Source organism: Elephas maximus, chromosome 6 (genome assembly GCF_024166365.1).
Source record: "Elephas maximus indicus isolate mEleMax1 chromosome 6, mEleMax1 primary haplotype, whole genome shotgun sequence".
Taxonomy (NCBI): Eukaryota; Metazoa; Chordata; class Mammalia; order Proboscidea; family Elephantidae; genus Elephas; species Elephas maximus.
The window spans coordinates 66090224-66107114 of record NC_064824.1 but is presented as its reverse complement, the minus strand read 5'-3'; the positions used below and the strand labels follow the sequence as shown (position 1 = coordinate 66107114).

Here is a 16891-nt window from a genome sequence, read left to right as displayed (position 1 = left end):
ACTTGCTGATTTTAGTTTCTAAAAACTGCTCAGGAAATTGTCATGAAGGCCAAAGGAAGGTTGGTGATAACTCTAATGGGGTGGTGGCCCAGGATAAACCTTGTGTGTGTGTGTGTGCGTGTTTGCTTATGTGGGCAAAAGAAGGAGGAGAAAAAGTTGGGAGGAGGGACATTGGTAAAAATAAAACTTTGTAGATCACTCAGAATTCAAGTATTAAGAGGGCAACAGATGAAGATAAAATGATGCTTGTAATTATGGTTTATAAAGAGAAATAGGGCAGATTGAGTATATAATTTTCATTTTTTTTCCTCCTTTGCAGCTAATGAATTAATGCCATAAACTAATATGCAGAAAATTCACATATCTAGGTTGTTTTCGGTCAACCTTGGAGAAGAATAAAAGTTGCACAGATTTTTTTTTCAGCTCTGTAAACCTTCTACTTGAAACACTTTTCTTTTAAAATACTTTATTTTAAAAACATGGCAGTTTTAGGTAAATTTTTCAGATAAAGCAGCAGATAATTTTCCTGCTTCCCTAATTTCTTCAATAGTAACTTCCCCTGCCTTAGCCAATAGCTTTTACTTGACTTTCAGTACTTCAGGTTTGGGAAGGACAAAACATTAAATTTCCATCATCATTACCTTTTGATAATTCTGTTCATAGACAGCACCCCAAGCCAAGGGGCTAAGCAGGAAAAGCTGCCTTCTCTACTAGAGTATCAAATATATCATGACACTCCGGAGAACAGCACGGATCTCTAATGAACCTGGCTAATACTGAAAACATATTATGAGTGTTGAGCTCCAAACTGACAGCCTCTATTGCCTGACCCTGTTCAGCCAACTCACGTATTGTTCAGGGTGGCACTTCACTGGTTTGATAGATCATTATTCTGTGTGAAAGTGTTAAAACTTATGCCTGAGTCGTAGAGGTTAACTGCTGTATTTTTTTGCTTTGATAGAAATGGGTGCAGAGAATTTAGTGAATTTATAGGACAGGAGTTTAAATGTGCTGACCTGTTCTTTCCAGAGAAACTGTTCTTCACAGCACCTTCCCTCTTTGCTTTGTACTGCCCTCTCCTGGTTATTAAATTTCTTATTAATGAATGAATAGAAAGGCCAAGGGGTAGAAACACTGGATGCTGCTACCATTTCTACTTCCTGTGAGAAACTGACTGCTCTGATAGGGATCACAATAGAGGGTCCCAGACAGAGCTGGAGAAAAATGTAGAACAAAATTCCAACTTAGAAAGAAAGACCAGACTTGCCAGCCTGACAGAGACTGGAGAAAGCCTGAGAGTATGGCCCCTGGACACCGTTTCAGCTCAGTAATGAGGGCACTCCTGAGGTTCACCCTTCAGCCAAAGATTGAACAGTCCTATGAAACAAGACTAAGGGGACACACCAGCCCTGGGTCAGGGACTGGAAGGTAGGAGGGAACAGGACAGCTGGTAATAGGGAACCCAGGGTTGAAAAGGGAGAGTGTTGATATGTCTTGGGGTTGTTAACCAGTGTCATACAACAATGTGTGTACTGTTTGATGAGAAACTAGTTCTGTAAATCTGCATCTAAAGTTCAATTAAAAAAAAAAAAAGTAATTTCTCATTTTATTGTATGAAATGTGACATTGCCAGGCAATGATTCATCCAGATGTGCATAGATATAAGATTGCTGAAGCTATAAGTTATAGAAAATGTCTATATGAGAGTAATTTGGTCATTTATGTGGACTTTGCAATGTCTGTAAAAGTTATTTTGTGGTTTATTACATCATTAGTCAAATTTTCTCAATCATTGGGTAAAAATCCAGTATTACTTGGAAATAATTTGGACACTTTTTCTCCATGTTTGTATTTTACAGTGGCTGCTAATTTACAGAAGATTGTAGATGATCCCAAAGCATTAAAAACATTGACATTTAAGTTGGTAAGTGAAAAACTATGGAAAGAAGGTGAATGTTTTGCTATGCTGCGCCAGCAAGTAATAATAATAGAGCTTCATAACCTACTGTGCAGTTTTGTTGTTGTCCTTTTCCTTTGGGATCCATTTTTGCATTTGTCATTTGCCTTGTCAACATTTGGAAACATTTTCTGACCATGACCAGAAATTTCCTCTTCAACAAGCACGTCTTGTTCTTTTACAATTATGTCCTGAACTAAGAATGCCCATTTGAGAATCTTGTAACCTGTACCGTGTTGCTTCTAGTTTGTATGGCAACTTGACTGTACAGACAAAATTAAACTGGATTCCAAGCAACCCTCTTAATAAAGCTTTCCTGAGGTGAAAGCCAAAGAGTTCTAACTTTGAAAAATAGAGGGTGATTGTTGGGGAAATGGTTTAGATAATCGGCAGTGATTGTAGAGTAGCTCACCAAAGCCTAGTGAGCAAAGGCATAACATTTTAACTCCACATTTCACATCACAGTAACAGATTCTTGTAAGGAGGGGATATTTCAATAGGTTTTCTGCACTAAACCAAAAACCCAGACCCTATAAGGCAGAGTAGTACATTTTAAATTTAGGATCTGGGGTGTGACAGAGACACAGTACTGGGCATTGTGAAACGAAAACCGGTGGTGGTGTGGCCAGAAATGGAGACAAGTCCGAATAGTCAAAAGTGACTTATTTTCCTGAAAGTTCTAGCAGATAGTACATTGAGGCCTAATAAGTAGCTCATTTTAGAATTCTAAATTAATATTACCAAGGGCCAGTCGGAATGCTGCAATTTAAAATCTAGATGGCCAGCGCTTTGCTGTAAACAACTTATATTGATAATCTGCCTTTTTTATTTCTTGTGAAAATTAAATGGAAAATGTGTGCGGCCAAAAATGCTAAATGATTAGTTACAGTAAATGTTAGCCTGATGCTAATTAACTTCGTGGGTCTAGCTTCTCATCTAATTTTAGATGGCAAGGCTATGTCATAAAAGAGCACAAAGATTTTTACAGACAGAATTTATCTGAAGGAATTATCTTTGTTTTGATAATAGAAGAACATTTTATTCAGACTTAGAGTGATAAATTAACAAATTGAAAAATTCATCTTCTAGCTTAGAACTACACTGTCACCTCTATTATGTTTCTAATTCACCAGCAATTTGAAAATATGTTTCATTTGTGTGAGAATATATTTATAAGAAAATGTCACCCTGCGTGGGCATCTCAAGCCAATACACATGTGTTTTTGTTCACTTTTTATAATGTAGGAAAGTTAGAAATTATACCATATCCAGAACACTTTCCTTGATGTTGAATATGTAAAGAGAAAGAAGAGATTAAAACATTTGTGCTGGCTTATTTCCATTGTCTTTAAACTTGCCTACCAGTAAAACAGGGATAGCAGCCCCAGCCCTTTTCCTGCTACTGAAAGTTTTATAACGAACCTACTTTAGAAAGTACCCACTATACTGTTTCTAGATAAACAGCCTCTGCCTCATCTCCTACTGTAATCGCTTTATAAATCTCTGCATTCTCTCTCTTGATTCTGACTCTTCACCACCACTTCAGTCACCCTAGCAGACAGGATTCCATCCGCGTTTTCCTAGATTCTTGCATAGTCTCCTAAACTGATCTTCCTGCTTACAGTCGTGCCAACCTGTGGCTCTAGTTTACATACTGTAACTGGAGTAATCCTTTCACAATTCCAGAATGCTCCAGACACTTTAGAGGCTTTCCAAGACTGTCCTCTTCTAAAACTCAAGCCCTTGAGGCCCTCCCTGCTCAGACTCCCTTTAGATCTTCTGCCTTTATCTCCTGCCCACCCCTTCCCTTCCCCACCCATCCTTTCTCCTCCATCCCTCTTTCTCCATTCCTCTCTCTCCATCTCTCTCCTCCCTCCCATCCTTCCTTACTCCTTCTCTTCTTCCTACCCTTCCTCTCTCCAGTTTTCATCTGCTGGCCCTTTGCATGGAAACCCTGGTGGTGTAATCGTTAAGAGCTACAGCTGCTAACCAAAAGGTCAGCAGTTCAAATCTACCAGGTGCTCTTTGGAAACCCTGTGGGGCAGTTCTACTCTGTCCTTTAGGGTCACTAAGAGTCAGAATCGACTCAATGGCAACTGGTTTAGCTTTTGTTTGTTTGTTTGGGCGCTTTGCATATGCTTTTATCTCCTAATAGAATATTCTTTTCTCCCAACTTCCCCTGACCTCCTCTTCGTCTTACTAGCTCCCAGGAATGTTTAGTTTTCTGCTTAGATTTCACTTTCTCTAGGAAGCTTTCTCTGACATCCAGCCTGGCTTAGGTGTTCCTCCCATATTCTCCCCACAAGGGGGCTCATATTGTATTGAAGAGTGTGTACTTTCTTATTTATATCTCTAAGAAGCCTAGAGGCTCCAAGAGGGCAAACTGTCTTGGGTCTCCAGTGCCTAGCACAGTGGATGGCACAAAGCAGGCACTTTGTAATGATTAAAATATGTTGGAATAACACAAGCCTCATGTAGGAAAACATCAGCCATCATCTATTTTTCTTTTGCATGCTTTCATCTCTATAAAGTGGATTGTGACTTCTGCTTCATGCCCTCTTTTCAGAGAAGCCAAAAAAACCCAATGCCATGGAGTCGATTCTGACTCAGGTTTTCCCAGTCTGTGAATCTCCACAGAAGCACACTGCCACATCTTTCTTCAATGGAGCCACTGGTGGTTTTGAACTGCCGACCTTTCAGTTAGCAGTCTATTGCTTTAACCACTGTGCCAACAGAGAGTTCCTTAAAATTCCATGGCCCTGATTGCAGAAATAACAAGAATTGTTGCCATTTATTGTGCGTGCTCTATTTGCCAGCTACACAATTCATTTTACTTACTTCATCTCAGCTAATTTAGTCTTCACAGTCCCATCAAATGGTGATATCATTAGGTCCATTTTATGTATTAGGACCAGGTTAGGTTAACTTGCCCAGAATCACACAGTATTGAAGCTGAAATTCTAACTGTGGTCTAGCCTCAAAGCCCAGACTCTCAACAAGTGCTCGTTCTTAGAGGCAGGCCCCTCCTGTCTTATGCTTTTACAGAGTTCTGTTTCTTTGTGAGGAATCCCTAAGTAGTGCAGTTAACTTACTCAGTGGCTAACCTAAAGTTTGGAGGTTCAAGTCTACCCAGAGGCATCTGAGAAGAAAGGCCTTGCAACCTGCTTCCAAAAAGATCAACCACTGAAAACCCTGGAGCACAGTTCTACTTTGACACACATGGGGTCCACATGAGTCAGATTAGACTTCACGGCAACTGGCTTGGTTTCTTTCAAGACTGATTCTTTTGGATGACTAGATACATTTACACTGGTTGAGACTGAATCTCATTTGTACCCTAACTGAAAAAAAAAAACTAACTTAAAAAAAAAAATTTTGTACCTTAACTAGACTGAATAATACTGTCCTGTCCTCGGCACAGGAGACTCCTAGAGGCGAACCCATACCTTGTTTTCCCTACTCCCTGCAACTTTCCAATGTAGTAGTGTGTCGTTCCCAGGAAATGGAAAGCGATGTCTTTTTCCCCAAAGGTAGTTAAGGATGTTACATAAAATCAAACTCAGGAGTGACCTTCTATTTCTGTCACTTAACTTTCTGTGCAACCCTCAATAAAACCTGAGAGGGTTCCTTTGTTGTTAGCAGCTGCCAGCCAGCTTGAGACCCACTTGTCAGAGTTAATTTGAGCTGATTTTTGGCCTCATCTTCTGTAGGACACTAACATCCTGATAAAGCCTCAGAGATTCAAATGTATTCACCTTCATTCATCAATTTGGTTATTTTATTGAAGAATAAAAGATCAAAGTATTTCAGTAGCATTTTTCCTCATAAGCATTTGCTGTTCGTGTTCCTTTTAGCTCTCAGCTTTTTATCATTTATTTTCATCTTGGAGCTTGCATTGCTTCTAAAGGAGACCGTCGGGGCCTGAGATTGTCTTAAGCACCAATAATGTCTTAAAATATTGGCATTGGTACTCTGGTTCTTAACCTCAGCTGCACAGTAGTTTTGCCTGGGGGGTAGGGGGAGGACTTAAAAAAAAAAATTATTGATGCCTGAGTCCTATTCCCAGAGATACTGATTTAATTGCTCTAGGGCCAGCAATGATTCAGTGGTAGAATTCTTGCCTTCCACGTGAGAGAGCCAAGTTTGATTCCCTGCCAGTGCATCTCATGAACAACCACCACTTGTCCATCTTTGGAGACTTGTGTGTTGCTATGATGATGAACAGGTTTCAGTGGAACTTCCAGATGAAGACTGACTAGGAAAAAAGGCCTGGTGATCTACTTCCAAAAAATTGACCAGTGGATCTGTGGGTCATAACCCTGTTGTGCACGGGTCGCTATGAGTCAGTGCCAACTGGAGGGCAGCTAACAACAACAACAGGTGCAGGCTGGGCTTTGGGGATTTTGAAAGTACCCCCTATGATTCCAGAGTTTAGCCAAGGCTGAGTGGCATTGATTTGTAGATGGTTCAGTCTCTAATCCCTTTCCTGTCCCCACCTGCCACCACTATTAGAAGTATTTGCTCAAGTTTGAAAGTACATTACAGGCCCTTTTTTTTGTATATCTGCTTCTTTGTGAAAAACAGTAGCCCAAGAAGCAAGGATATCAGTTATAGAAAGAAGCGCCTTTATTTTTTTATTTGGCCAATGAGATCTTTAGCTTTATTTGACAGATAGTAGTGAAACATAAATGCCATTGTTGGCATGGCAGGGACAGAAGATCAGAAACCTTCTTTTCATGACTTTTAGCCAACTGGTTCAGGCATAGAGGGCATTTTAGCTCAAGTATTATTTGCTTTGGGTTTTGACATATCAGTACCTTTTATTGTTGTTTTAAAGCCTTGAGACAGGTCTTTATAAATGTTTTTTAAAATCATTTCTTAATTTGCTACTCTGCAGTTTTTTAAGGTAGGCGAGCCTTGATTTCAATGTGGATTTTTTAAAAATTGTGCTAGTGAAAATATGAAATAAGATATATTTAATCTACCCTTGGAGGTACAATACAAACTGTAAGTGCATAAAATTAACATCCAATTGGTACACATTTACATGTCCATTATAGATTTTAATGAGTGAAGTTTGGTAACATGATATGCATCGCAGATAGAAATTCTATATGCGTTTTGGCAGTTAACTGCTAAAAAAAACCAAAAAACCAAACTTGCTGCCTTCGAGTCGATTCCAACTCCTAGCAGCCCTATAGGACAGAGTAGAACTGCCCCATAGGGTTTCCAGTTTCCAAGGCTGTAATCTTTACAGAAGCAGACTGCTACATCATTCTCCCGAAGAGCAGCTGATGGGTTCAAACTGTGGACCTTTCAGCTAGCAGCTGAGCACTTCAACCAGTGTGCCATCAGACTCCTTAATTAACTGCTCAAAAGGACATAGTAGTGTCGATTAGAGGTGCTCAGTTTATGCATAACTAAGGAGGCTGCATGACTAGGCAGCCATTTCCAAAGCACAGGTAAATTCTAGGCCCCTTTGGACCCAGGCCTGCTTTAATTCAGAATCTCTTGGGGCTGAAGCACAGGAATCTGTGTTTTCACAGCACTTCAGATGATTCTGATGTATGCTGCTATTTGAGGACCACAGACCTGAAGGAAATCAAAGAGCCTCCTCTGAGAAGCACTGGGGTGGAGCAGTGGCTCTCATACTGTCCTGCACCTTTGAATTACCTGCAAAGTCTAAAAAATTCCGGTGCCCAGGCCACACCTGTAACAATGAAATCACAGTCCCTGAAGGTGGACACAACCATTGGTTTGTTCTCAAACACTCCAGACGATTCCAGAGTACATCCAAGTTTGAGGTGGAGAGAATTCTTTTGACTGACACTGGCCAACCACATTTTCAGCTCCTCCACAGGGCTCAGGCCACAGCTGCTGATCTGGGTGTTTTAAGATCAGGGCACAGCATAACACCATACATGCTTTTGAGTAAGAGTGTGCATGGTAGTGTACTTCTATGCTAAGTTCCGGATAATGTGTACATTTTCCTTGGAAGCTAGGGTTTACAAAATGTGGTTCTTGGACCCTTGGGGTTCCCTGAGGCCTTCTCAGGGAATCCTGGGACATCAAATCTATTTTCATAATAATACTAACATGATTCTTGCCTTTTCCATTGTGTTGACACTGGTGTAAAAGCAGTGGTGGGTAAAACTCTTGAGGTCTTAGCACAGATTAAGGCAGTGATTTTTTTTTTTTTTTATGAAACTACTAGTAGCCATTGTATCTATAAAGCCATGTGCTTGCTGTAAAAAAAAAAAAAAAGGAAAACCAGTTTCACTTAAGAATTTCCCTAACGAGGGAGGAAACATTATTGATTTTGCTAATCTCGACTCTTAAGTACATATCTTTTTAATATTCTGTGTAATGAAATGGGAAGTCCACATATAGTGCTTCTGCAGTATGTCAGAGTTTTACGGCTGACTCCAGGAAGCACGTCTGTGAGATTGTTCGAGTTGTGAGCTGAACTAGCCAGTTTTTGTTTTTTTTCATGGAACACCATTTTTACTTGGAAAAAACAGCTAACAAACTATGGCTACTCAGACCTGAGCAGGGACAGACTACCCAGTTGGCAAGGTAAACAAGGTGCTTACCTTGCTTTACCAGCTCACCTGTAGTGAAAAATTTCACATGTTTTCACCACATCAAAGATTCTGCTTCTAGGTAAGGCCAGCATCTGTTTCTCTCCCAACCCTACAGAACCTCACTGCAGAATCTAAGCCTCTTTTCAAATTTGCAGTCCCTGATAGGAGTGGGGAAACCCTGGTGCCATAGTGGTAAAGTGCAACAGCTGCTAACCAAAAGATTGGCAGTTTGAATCCACCAGGCACTCCTTGGAAACTCTACGGGGCAGTTCTACTCTGTCCTATAGGGTCACTATGAGTCAGAATTGACTCTATGGCATGTTTTTCTTGTTGATAGGAGTGGATGACCCAGAAAGCAGGTAAGCACAGGCTTACTTGTGCTTACTTGCTAATCTGTAATGAACAACTTCACATTGTTCACTACAGACGATCTGGTAAGCAAGGTAAGCACCGTATTAACCTTGCCTACTGAATAATCCATCCCTGGACTTGAGTAATTGGCAGGCATTTTCTTGAACTAAGGAGCCTGACATTTCAAAGAAAACTGGCAGTATTTGTTGTCAATAATAAGTCCAAGCTTTCAAGCAAAAATTGGAATTTTGGAAAACTTTTATCTGCTACTGTAAATTTGACAGCCTCCCACTACTTAAAGACTTAACTGAGATCAGTGGTGATACACTCTAAAGAGTATGATTTGTTGACACTGTATAATGAAGCCTTGGTATTGTGTAATGAAAAATGTCAACATTTAGAAGATCTGCACAACTCAGTGATGTTTAAAAATCATGCATGGGTAAAAGATCCAAAGTAAAGTACAGCCTTTTATAGGCTTTACAGTAACAGAGTGCAAAAAGTCCAGTGACGATGTTTCAGATCCACATTGCAACTAACATTTAAGAAACCACCACTTGGTAAGTTTTGGTACAGCAACAAAGGAGGGTATCCATAATTATCTGGAAAAACTATTAAAATCCTCCTCCCTTTTCCAATTACATATTTGTTTGAGGGTGGATTTTTCTTTTTATACTTCAGAGAAACAATATATAGCAACAGATTAAATGCAGAAGCAGCTATGAGAGTCCAGGTGTCTTCCATTAAGCAAGACATTAAAGACATTTGTAAAAATGTATAACAAGGTCACTCTTCACGAAAAACAGCTATTTTTAATGAGTATTTTATTTATGTTAGCATGGAATATGTGTATTATTGTATGTTTAATGGATTAGTAATTGAATGTTTTAATATTTCTCAGTTTTAATTTATAGGACAGTCAGTACAACAAATATAACCCACAAAGACAAAAGATTTTGCGAGACCTCAGTAATTTTTTAAGAGTGTAAAGATGTCCTGGGATCAAAATATTTGAGAACTGCTCTTTGAAGAGTCTCTGGTCCCTTCTTTCTGAGTTTCAGAACCCATTGCATATCACCCTCGTATTTTTCAGTGAGAGGTGGTAGAGGCAGGAGGGCTGATGCCTTGAAGAACAGCCAAACAACCTGCTCTGTGCCTCTTTGCCAGGAAACAGAACATTCTGGTGTAGCTGTGGGAGGCACTGGGGACGTAGCCTGGGATGTGGATGCCCCACAAACTCCCTGTGTGACACACTCATGATAGCCTCTGGTTTGATCACCCACTCTCTTTATAAATTGTTCCCTCCATTAGTCTTTACAAGGAAAGTGTTTAATATTTTTCTTTCACTTCTAGCCAGTTCAGTCACTATTGGCTATGTTGGTTTTCTTTCTAGTCATTTTAACCTCCTGAAATTCACATTGCCAAATATCTGGCCTGGCTTTGAGATGCACTGACCTCTTTTTGGTCATCAGCAACGTGGCTTTGTCCCCAGATGTTTGTCAGTTGCCTGTTACACAAACTGTCTCTGCCACCGTTAAGTAGGTTGAGCAAATGATGACATTAGAAAGAGCAGGAATGAAGGGAAGATTTGGGGAGATAGGTAAAGAGACAGTGGTAAGGGAATGAGAAAATTGGTAGGGAGGTAAAAAAGTTTCAGGCTGCCTAATGCCCACCAGGAAATATCTCAGCTGAAATGCCTTCTATGCCTAGACCACTTCCTTCAAAGTGATAAGGAAAGGAGTGTTTATGATCTTGCTGCCCCTGGGAGTGCAGACAATGAAAAAAACTGCGCTTTGCTGAATATCTTCTCTATCATGTAAAACTAGGTAAGCCACTGGGCCAGGCACAAAGTTTTTTTTTTTTCTTAATACTAGTCTGTCTACCCTTTAGGCTACTGGTTGTCTTATATAAACAGAACTACTCACACTGAATTTTATTTTAAGGACAATTATTTTAAGATATTCAAGTTATATGTTCTAGCTGGCTGCTTATTTTAAAGGAAAATGCAAGAGTTGACAAAGGGCTGATTTTATTTATTCACTGTCTTTGAGGACATTCTTAATATACACAAGCAGTGTGAGTAGGTTAATTGTGATGATTGGAAAGGGCTGTTTTCCATGGGAAACTAGTTGTTATGACAATAATTTAGCAGGAATTAGGCCAAGAAAAGGTTTATATGTTTCTTTTGTAATTAATTGCCCATCCCCAGTCATTCATCAATTTTTTTTCTTCCCACTTATATAACGTCCAATTCTGATTTACGTTCAGTAGGGTGAAGAGTCAGTTTAGGATGGTGATCTGAGTATTGTATTTGTGTGTATATAGGGAAGGGAAAGGGGAGGGTTAGAAAGAAAGAAGATATTTTAAGAATTAGAACCAGTGAAAGTCTTGAGGAGCAATGACTTATTTCTAGTTTCTTCAGATTTTGAGGGTAAAAAAAATTATTTGGCACGTATAAAGTTTGCCAGTAAAAAAAAAAATTAGGTAGTAAATATATCCTAAAATATCACAAACAAAAATCTGTTATGAGAAAATAATTCTCTTGAGGCACATTTTCCTGTAAAGATTACTTGTAGTTACACGGAAGGTACCTATAATGAGCCATTCCATTCTAGGTGACCATTGTTTTTCTGGCCATTTTTACAGAGGAGACGATTTTGGTAAAGCCAAATTACTCCTTGGTAATAGATCTCTTATGCTTATTTTCATAATATTATTTTTCTTTTTTTTAATTATTTCAGTGCCTTTGAGTCAGTCACGACTCATGGTGAACTCACGTGTACCAGAGTAGAACTGTGTTCCATAGGGTTTTCAATGGCTGATTTTTCAAAAGTAGATCACTGGGCCTTTCTTCTGAGGTACCTTTGTGTGGACCCAAACCTCCAACCTTATGGTTAGCAGCTGAGAAGATTAACCATTTACACCATCTAGGGGTTTCTTTGAATTATTAAGAGGATCTAATTAGAAAATGTATTTAAAATAACTTTTTAGAAACAAATATTATATGTTCTCACTTTTATGCAATAACACGATAGGTAAATATGCAGAAACTAATGTTCATTAGTGATTACCAGGAATGGGTGAGGGAGTATTCACTTTCTAAACCAAAACCAAACGCGTTGCCTCCGAGTCGATTCCTACTCACAGCGACCCTATAGGACAGAGTAGAACTGCCCCATAGGGTTTCCAAGGAGCCGCTGGTGGATTTGAAATCCCAGCTTTTTGATTAGCAACCATAGTTCTTAACCACTGTACCACGAGGGCTTCCTCTAGATAGTAGACACTTCTTATTTTCGGTGACAGGAAAGTAACACAGAATAAGGGTGAAGCATGCACAGCTTGACTAAGGTAAATGATGTTACTAAGATGTACAGAAGGAAAAAGGACATTTTGGTAATTGCTATGGCATATATAAGGAGCCCTGGTGGCACAGTGGTTAAGCACTTGGCTGCTAACCAAAAGGTCAGCACTTCTAACCCACCAGCCACTCTGCTGGAGAAAGATGTGACAGTCTGATTTCATAAAGATTACAGCCTTGGAGACCCTATGGGGCAGTTCTACTCTATGAGTTGGAATCTACTTGATGGCAACAGGTTACGGCGTATATAATTTTGCAACAACAGTAGCAACAACCAAAAAACACATGTGCATATATGTATGTATGTAGGCATATATGTATACAGGTATGTGATGTGAGTATATATGTGTGTATAGATGCATGCATATGTATATGCATGTATGTGCATGCACATATATTCATATATATAATAAAACACATAGCCATAGTTACAGATGCTTCTAGAAATAACCAAACACCTCACATGATTGGTTTTCTAGGTTTAAAGGCTTAGGACCATAGTCTTGTGGGACAACTTGGTCAATTGGCATAATATAGTTCATGAAGTTTATGTTCTGCATCCTAGTTTGGTGAGTAGTGTCTGAGGTCTTACAAGCTTGCAAGCAGCCATCTAAGATACAACTATTGGTATCTACTCATCCAGGGCAAAAGAGAAAGAAGGAAACCAAAGACTCAAGAAATTGCTCTAGAGGACTAATAGTCTACATCTGCCATGACCTCATCTACCTTAAGATCAGAAGAACTGGGTGGTACCTCGTTACCAATACCAACCATTCTGATCAGGGTCACAATAGATAGATCCTGATGAAATGGGAGAAAAATGTAGAACAGACCCTCAGATTCTTGAAAAATCTAGATTTACTGAAATGGCTGATGCTGGAGAACTCCCCAAGACTGTTGCTCTAAGATACTCTAAACCTTAAACCAAAACTATATCCCCTCAGGTCACCTTTTAGCTAAATAACAGATTGGCTCACAAAATAAAGAATATCACCCATGAGTACTGTGCTCCTTTAAAAAAACATTTATATTAGGCCAAATGGTCAACAATTACTTTAAAACAAAGATGAGAATGTAAGGGGGCAGGGAAACCAGAACAGAAATAATGAGAATGTTCACGCATGAAGAATGTAACCAATGTCACTGAACAATTTGTGTAAAAATTGTTGTATGGGAACCTAAACTGCTGTGTAAACCTTCAGCAAAAACACAATGAAGTAATTTTTTAAAAAGCAACTTTTTCAGAAATTTATATGTGGTTCATTGACAATCATAGGTTTTATTGGCAGTTCCGAAGCTATGAGCTTGGGCCTGGAGTTGTTTTAAAGGGTGACGTATTCCTTCTACCTCTTTTCTGTACTTGACAGCATAATAACCAGATTTCCTACAGCAGAAGTTGGGACCCAGTAGTCATTCAAGAGAGTGATTTGTAGGATCTCTCCTGGAAGAGATGGGATGTGTGGCCCCACAGACTGCCTTTGCTTGGAGTCAGTTGGCCCCTGACTCATAGACATCAAAATCAAATGACCCCTGCACATCAAAATCAAATGCTGCCCCATCCTTGGCCATTCCCATGATTGGTTGTGCCTAAACTGTTGCGATCCATTGGGTTTTCACTGGCTGATTTTTAGAAGTAGATCTCCAGGTCTTCCTTCCACGTCTGTCTTGTTGCGAAGCTTGGCTGAAACATGTTTAGCATCACTGATAGATGGTGGTGGCTGCACGTGAGGTGCTTTCGCCAGGAATTGAACCCAGGTCTCCTGCATGAAAGGCGAGAATTCTGTCACTAAACCATCAGTGCCTCATGCCATCACATGAACAAGTCTTGAAATCCAGTGGTGACAGCCTAGCACTGATGGTCTGTTTCTTTTTCCCTTTCCAGGCTTCTGGCTGCGATGGGTCAGAGATTCCCGACGAAGTGAAGCTGATCGGGTTTGCTCAGTTGAGTGTCAGCTGATGTATGTCCCTTGATGTCACCCTTATCTGTCATGCCCCTCCTCACCACGCTTTCCTCAGCCCTCCCTCTCCCACTTCCACCCCCTCACTCCCACTTCCTAGCAAAATCAGAAGATTGTGAAGAGGCTGGCTTAGACAAAAATGGGATACAAAATCATTTTTTTTTTTAAACCTACGACACTCCGAGTTCCGCTTTATTCTCTCGCAATCACAGTACAAGAACAAGCAAATGCCACAGCTGCACGACTGTTGCTGATTTTTCCAAAAGCTATTTAATATTCCTAGCAATCAATTTGAATATCCCTTAAGTGAAAAGAATCTGAAATATACTCAGGTGGTCCTATTTATTGGCAACAAAAGGAATTTTCTATCAGAAGCCTATTTCTTCTTTCATTGTTATTCTTTCTGTTATAATACTTTAATTGTACATCTGACGATATTGCCTCTTATGTTATATTTAGAAATTAATATACTTATAAAGTTAAGATTTATTAGCCAAACTTGAATTCTAGTTTTAAAACTGACTGTGAATTTTATTTTTCATATATTTATGCATTACACACCTTAGTGATAAGAAAAAAAAAAGTTTTTGAGTATATGCTTCTTGCAGTTAATCTCTTATTTAAACAAAAAGTTTCAGGTATCTCTTTGGAGTATTTGTAATTTCTAATTTTTGAAATGACCGAATTAGGAACTAGGATGCTTACTGTTTTGGTTTATTTCCTGAAAACCAATTTACAATGATTGTCTCTTGGGAGTGGGAGGTGCCTTGCAGACTTTCTATTAAGAATGTGCCTGAGGCTACATTACTCTGGAATCGCCTCAGATCTAAAATTTCCTCTACATACGATGGCATCTGTAAGTTGTGCTTCGTTTGGAGTTTAGAATGCTATATAAAATGTTGCCTTTTTCTGTTAGATTGTTAACTATATACCCATCTCTGATTTGGCTTCTCCTTAAGTGATAGGATTTGTTGTTCTGAAAGTGATAAACTTGAAAATACCGGCATCTAAGTTTTACTTGAATTTCTGCAGAATACCCAGATGGAGTGAAAATAATAGAAAGGGTTTTGTGCAATGACTAAAAGGTAAAACGCTGTTAAGTTTCAAGAATAAATACTTTCAACCCGAGTAGCCCTCTGCTTGTCAATATAGTATGGAACTAGTAAACCTTAGGATTTTCAAAATTGGAGTCTCAACTTTCAGGGACGTGGGCTCCCGGGATGGTACCATTGCTCTCTCCTAGCTAACCCTAGATACGGCAGCTCTTTAATGTACTTTAAAAAGCAGATATATATTACTAAGAAAAAAAAAGTTATTTATAATTGCCTTGTCATAATTGTTAAGGTGTTCTAGAGCCGTTTGCATACAATTTAATGTAATTTCATTCCATTCTATTGTTTACACAATGATTACTCAAAGATGACTGCAAAGGTAAAAGGAAAATAAAAGTGTATTGCACAAAGAGATGGTGTTATATATTGTTTCATTCCTCCTTTAGGTATTATCTGCCTTGCTGCGGTGATATTTAGCGCTTTCATAAAATGCCTACTAAGAATTAACTAGCAAAAAGCACTCTAGAGGAAGAATAAGGCATCCATCCAGTCCCAGAGGATTGGGTTTGACGAGTCTCTCAAATTAGCCTGAGGAGAGAATGAAAGGCAAACATTCATACTCCATGTAGATAAACTGTCTTTGAATGAAAACTATAGAGCTACAGGGGACAAGAGGAAATATTTTTTCCATCTGCTTCACTTTGTGCGGGGGGCTCTGCGTGGTTAAGTGCCTTGTCCAAGGCCCCTGTCTGAGCTCCAGGCAGAGTTAGACTTCCAGGGCCCTGATTTCCTGGCATCATGAGCACGTTCTTGACACTCTTATGGACACACACAGTATAAAAGAAGTCATCTTTAGCTCAGAAAGCGAAAACATGCATGAAGAGCTGGAGAATCCTTATTTTGCAACGTGGTAGTAAATAGCATTTAATATCTCTTTATATCTGTGAGCCCGTATCCTTCCAAATGGTATCTCTGGTAGCTTACGTACGTTCACATAACATAATAGGATTAAAAAAAAAAAAAATACACCGAAATTAGGATGAAGTGAAAAATAAGAATTGGTTAACCAGATGAAAGCAGTACCCAAAAACTCACACCATGAGATTCTGCCAGTTGCTAGAAGAGTACATAGATTTGGTATGTACCAGGAGTGAAGAGGAAAGCCTGATCAGATACAATCTTTCCTGAGTTTATAGCGTTTTCTTTTCTTTTCCTTTTTATTTAAGTTAAGAACACTTTTTCCTAGTACTGAGGGCTGAAATAAAATTCTTCCCCAAGTCGTCATAAAGTGGAAGTTAAGTACAGGCAGTCCCTGGGTTATGAATGAGATCCTTTCAGTCTGTCTTTAAGTCAAATTTGTAGGTAAGTCAGAACAGGTACATAGGGTCTTATTTAGCATCAGTTAGTCAAATGTCAAATGTCATAGTATATAGTATACATTTTACTTTTCAATGCATATAAAACACTTAAACACTTCCAAACCCTGCAGGGTTTTCATGAGCATCACAAAGTAGTGCATGCATTCATTATTACGAACCATTGTATTGAACTCAAATTTTTAATGTAATAGGCTTTATGACAGTCCATTCTTAAGTTTGAGTTGTCCATGAATTGGACGTTCATAACCCAGG

At 39.2% G+C, this 16891-nt stretch overlaps 1 protein-coding gene across 3 annotated transcripts in view; it reads left to right on the top strand.

The window, feature by feature from the left end:
- STK39 (serine/threonine kinase 39) overlaps window positions 1-15661 on the top strand; it is a 346663-nt gene extending 331002 nt beyond the window's left edge. For all 3 annotated transcript variants that reach the window (XM_049887367.1, XM_049887366.1, XM_049887368.1), the window contains 2 exons: window positions 1860-1924; window positions 14133-15661. In XM_049887367.1, the coding sequence (XP_049743324.1) occupies window positions 1860-1924; window positions 14133-14207 (140 nt within the window). In that variant the 3' untranslated portion in view covers window positions 14208-15661. The remainder of the gene's footprint in view (window positions 1-1859; window positions 1925-14132) is intronic.
- Window positions 15662-16891: the final 1230 nt, after the last annotated feature.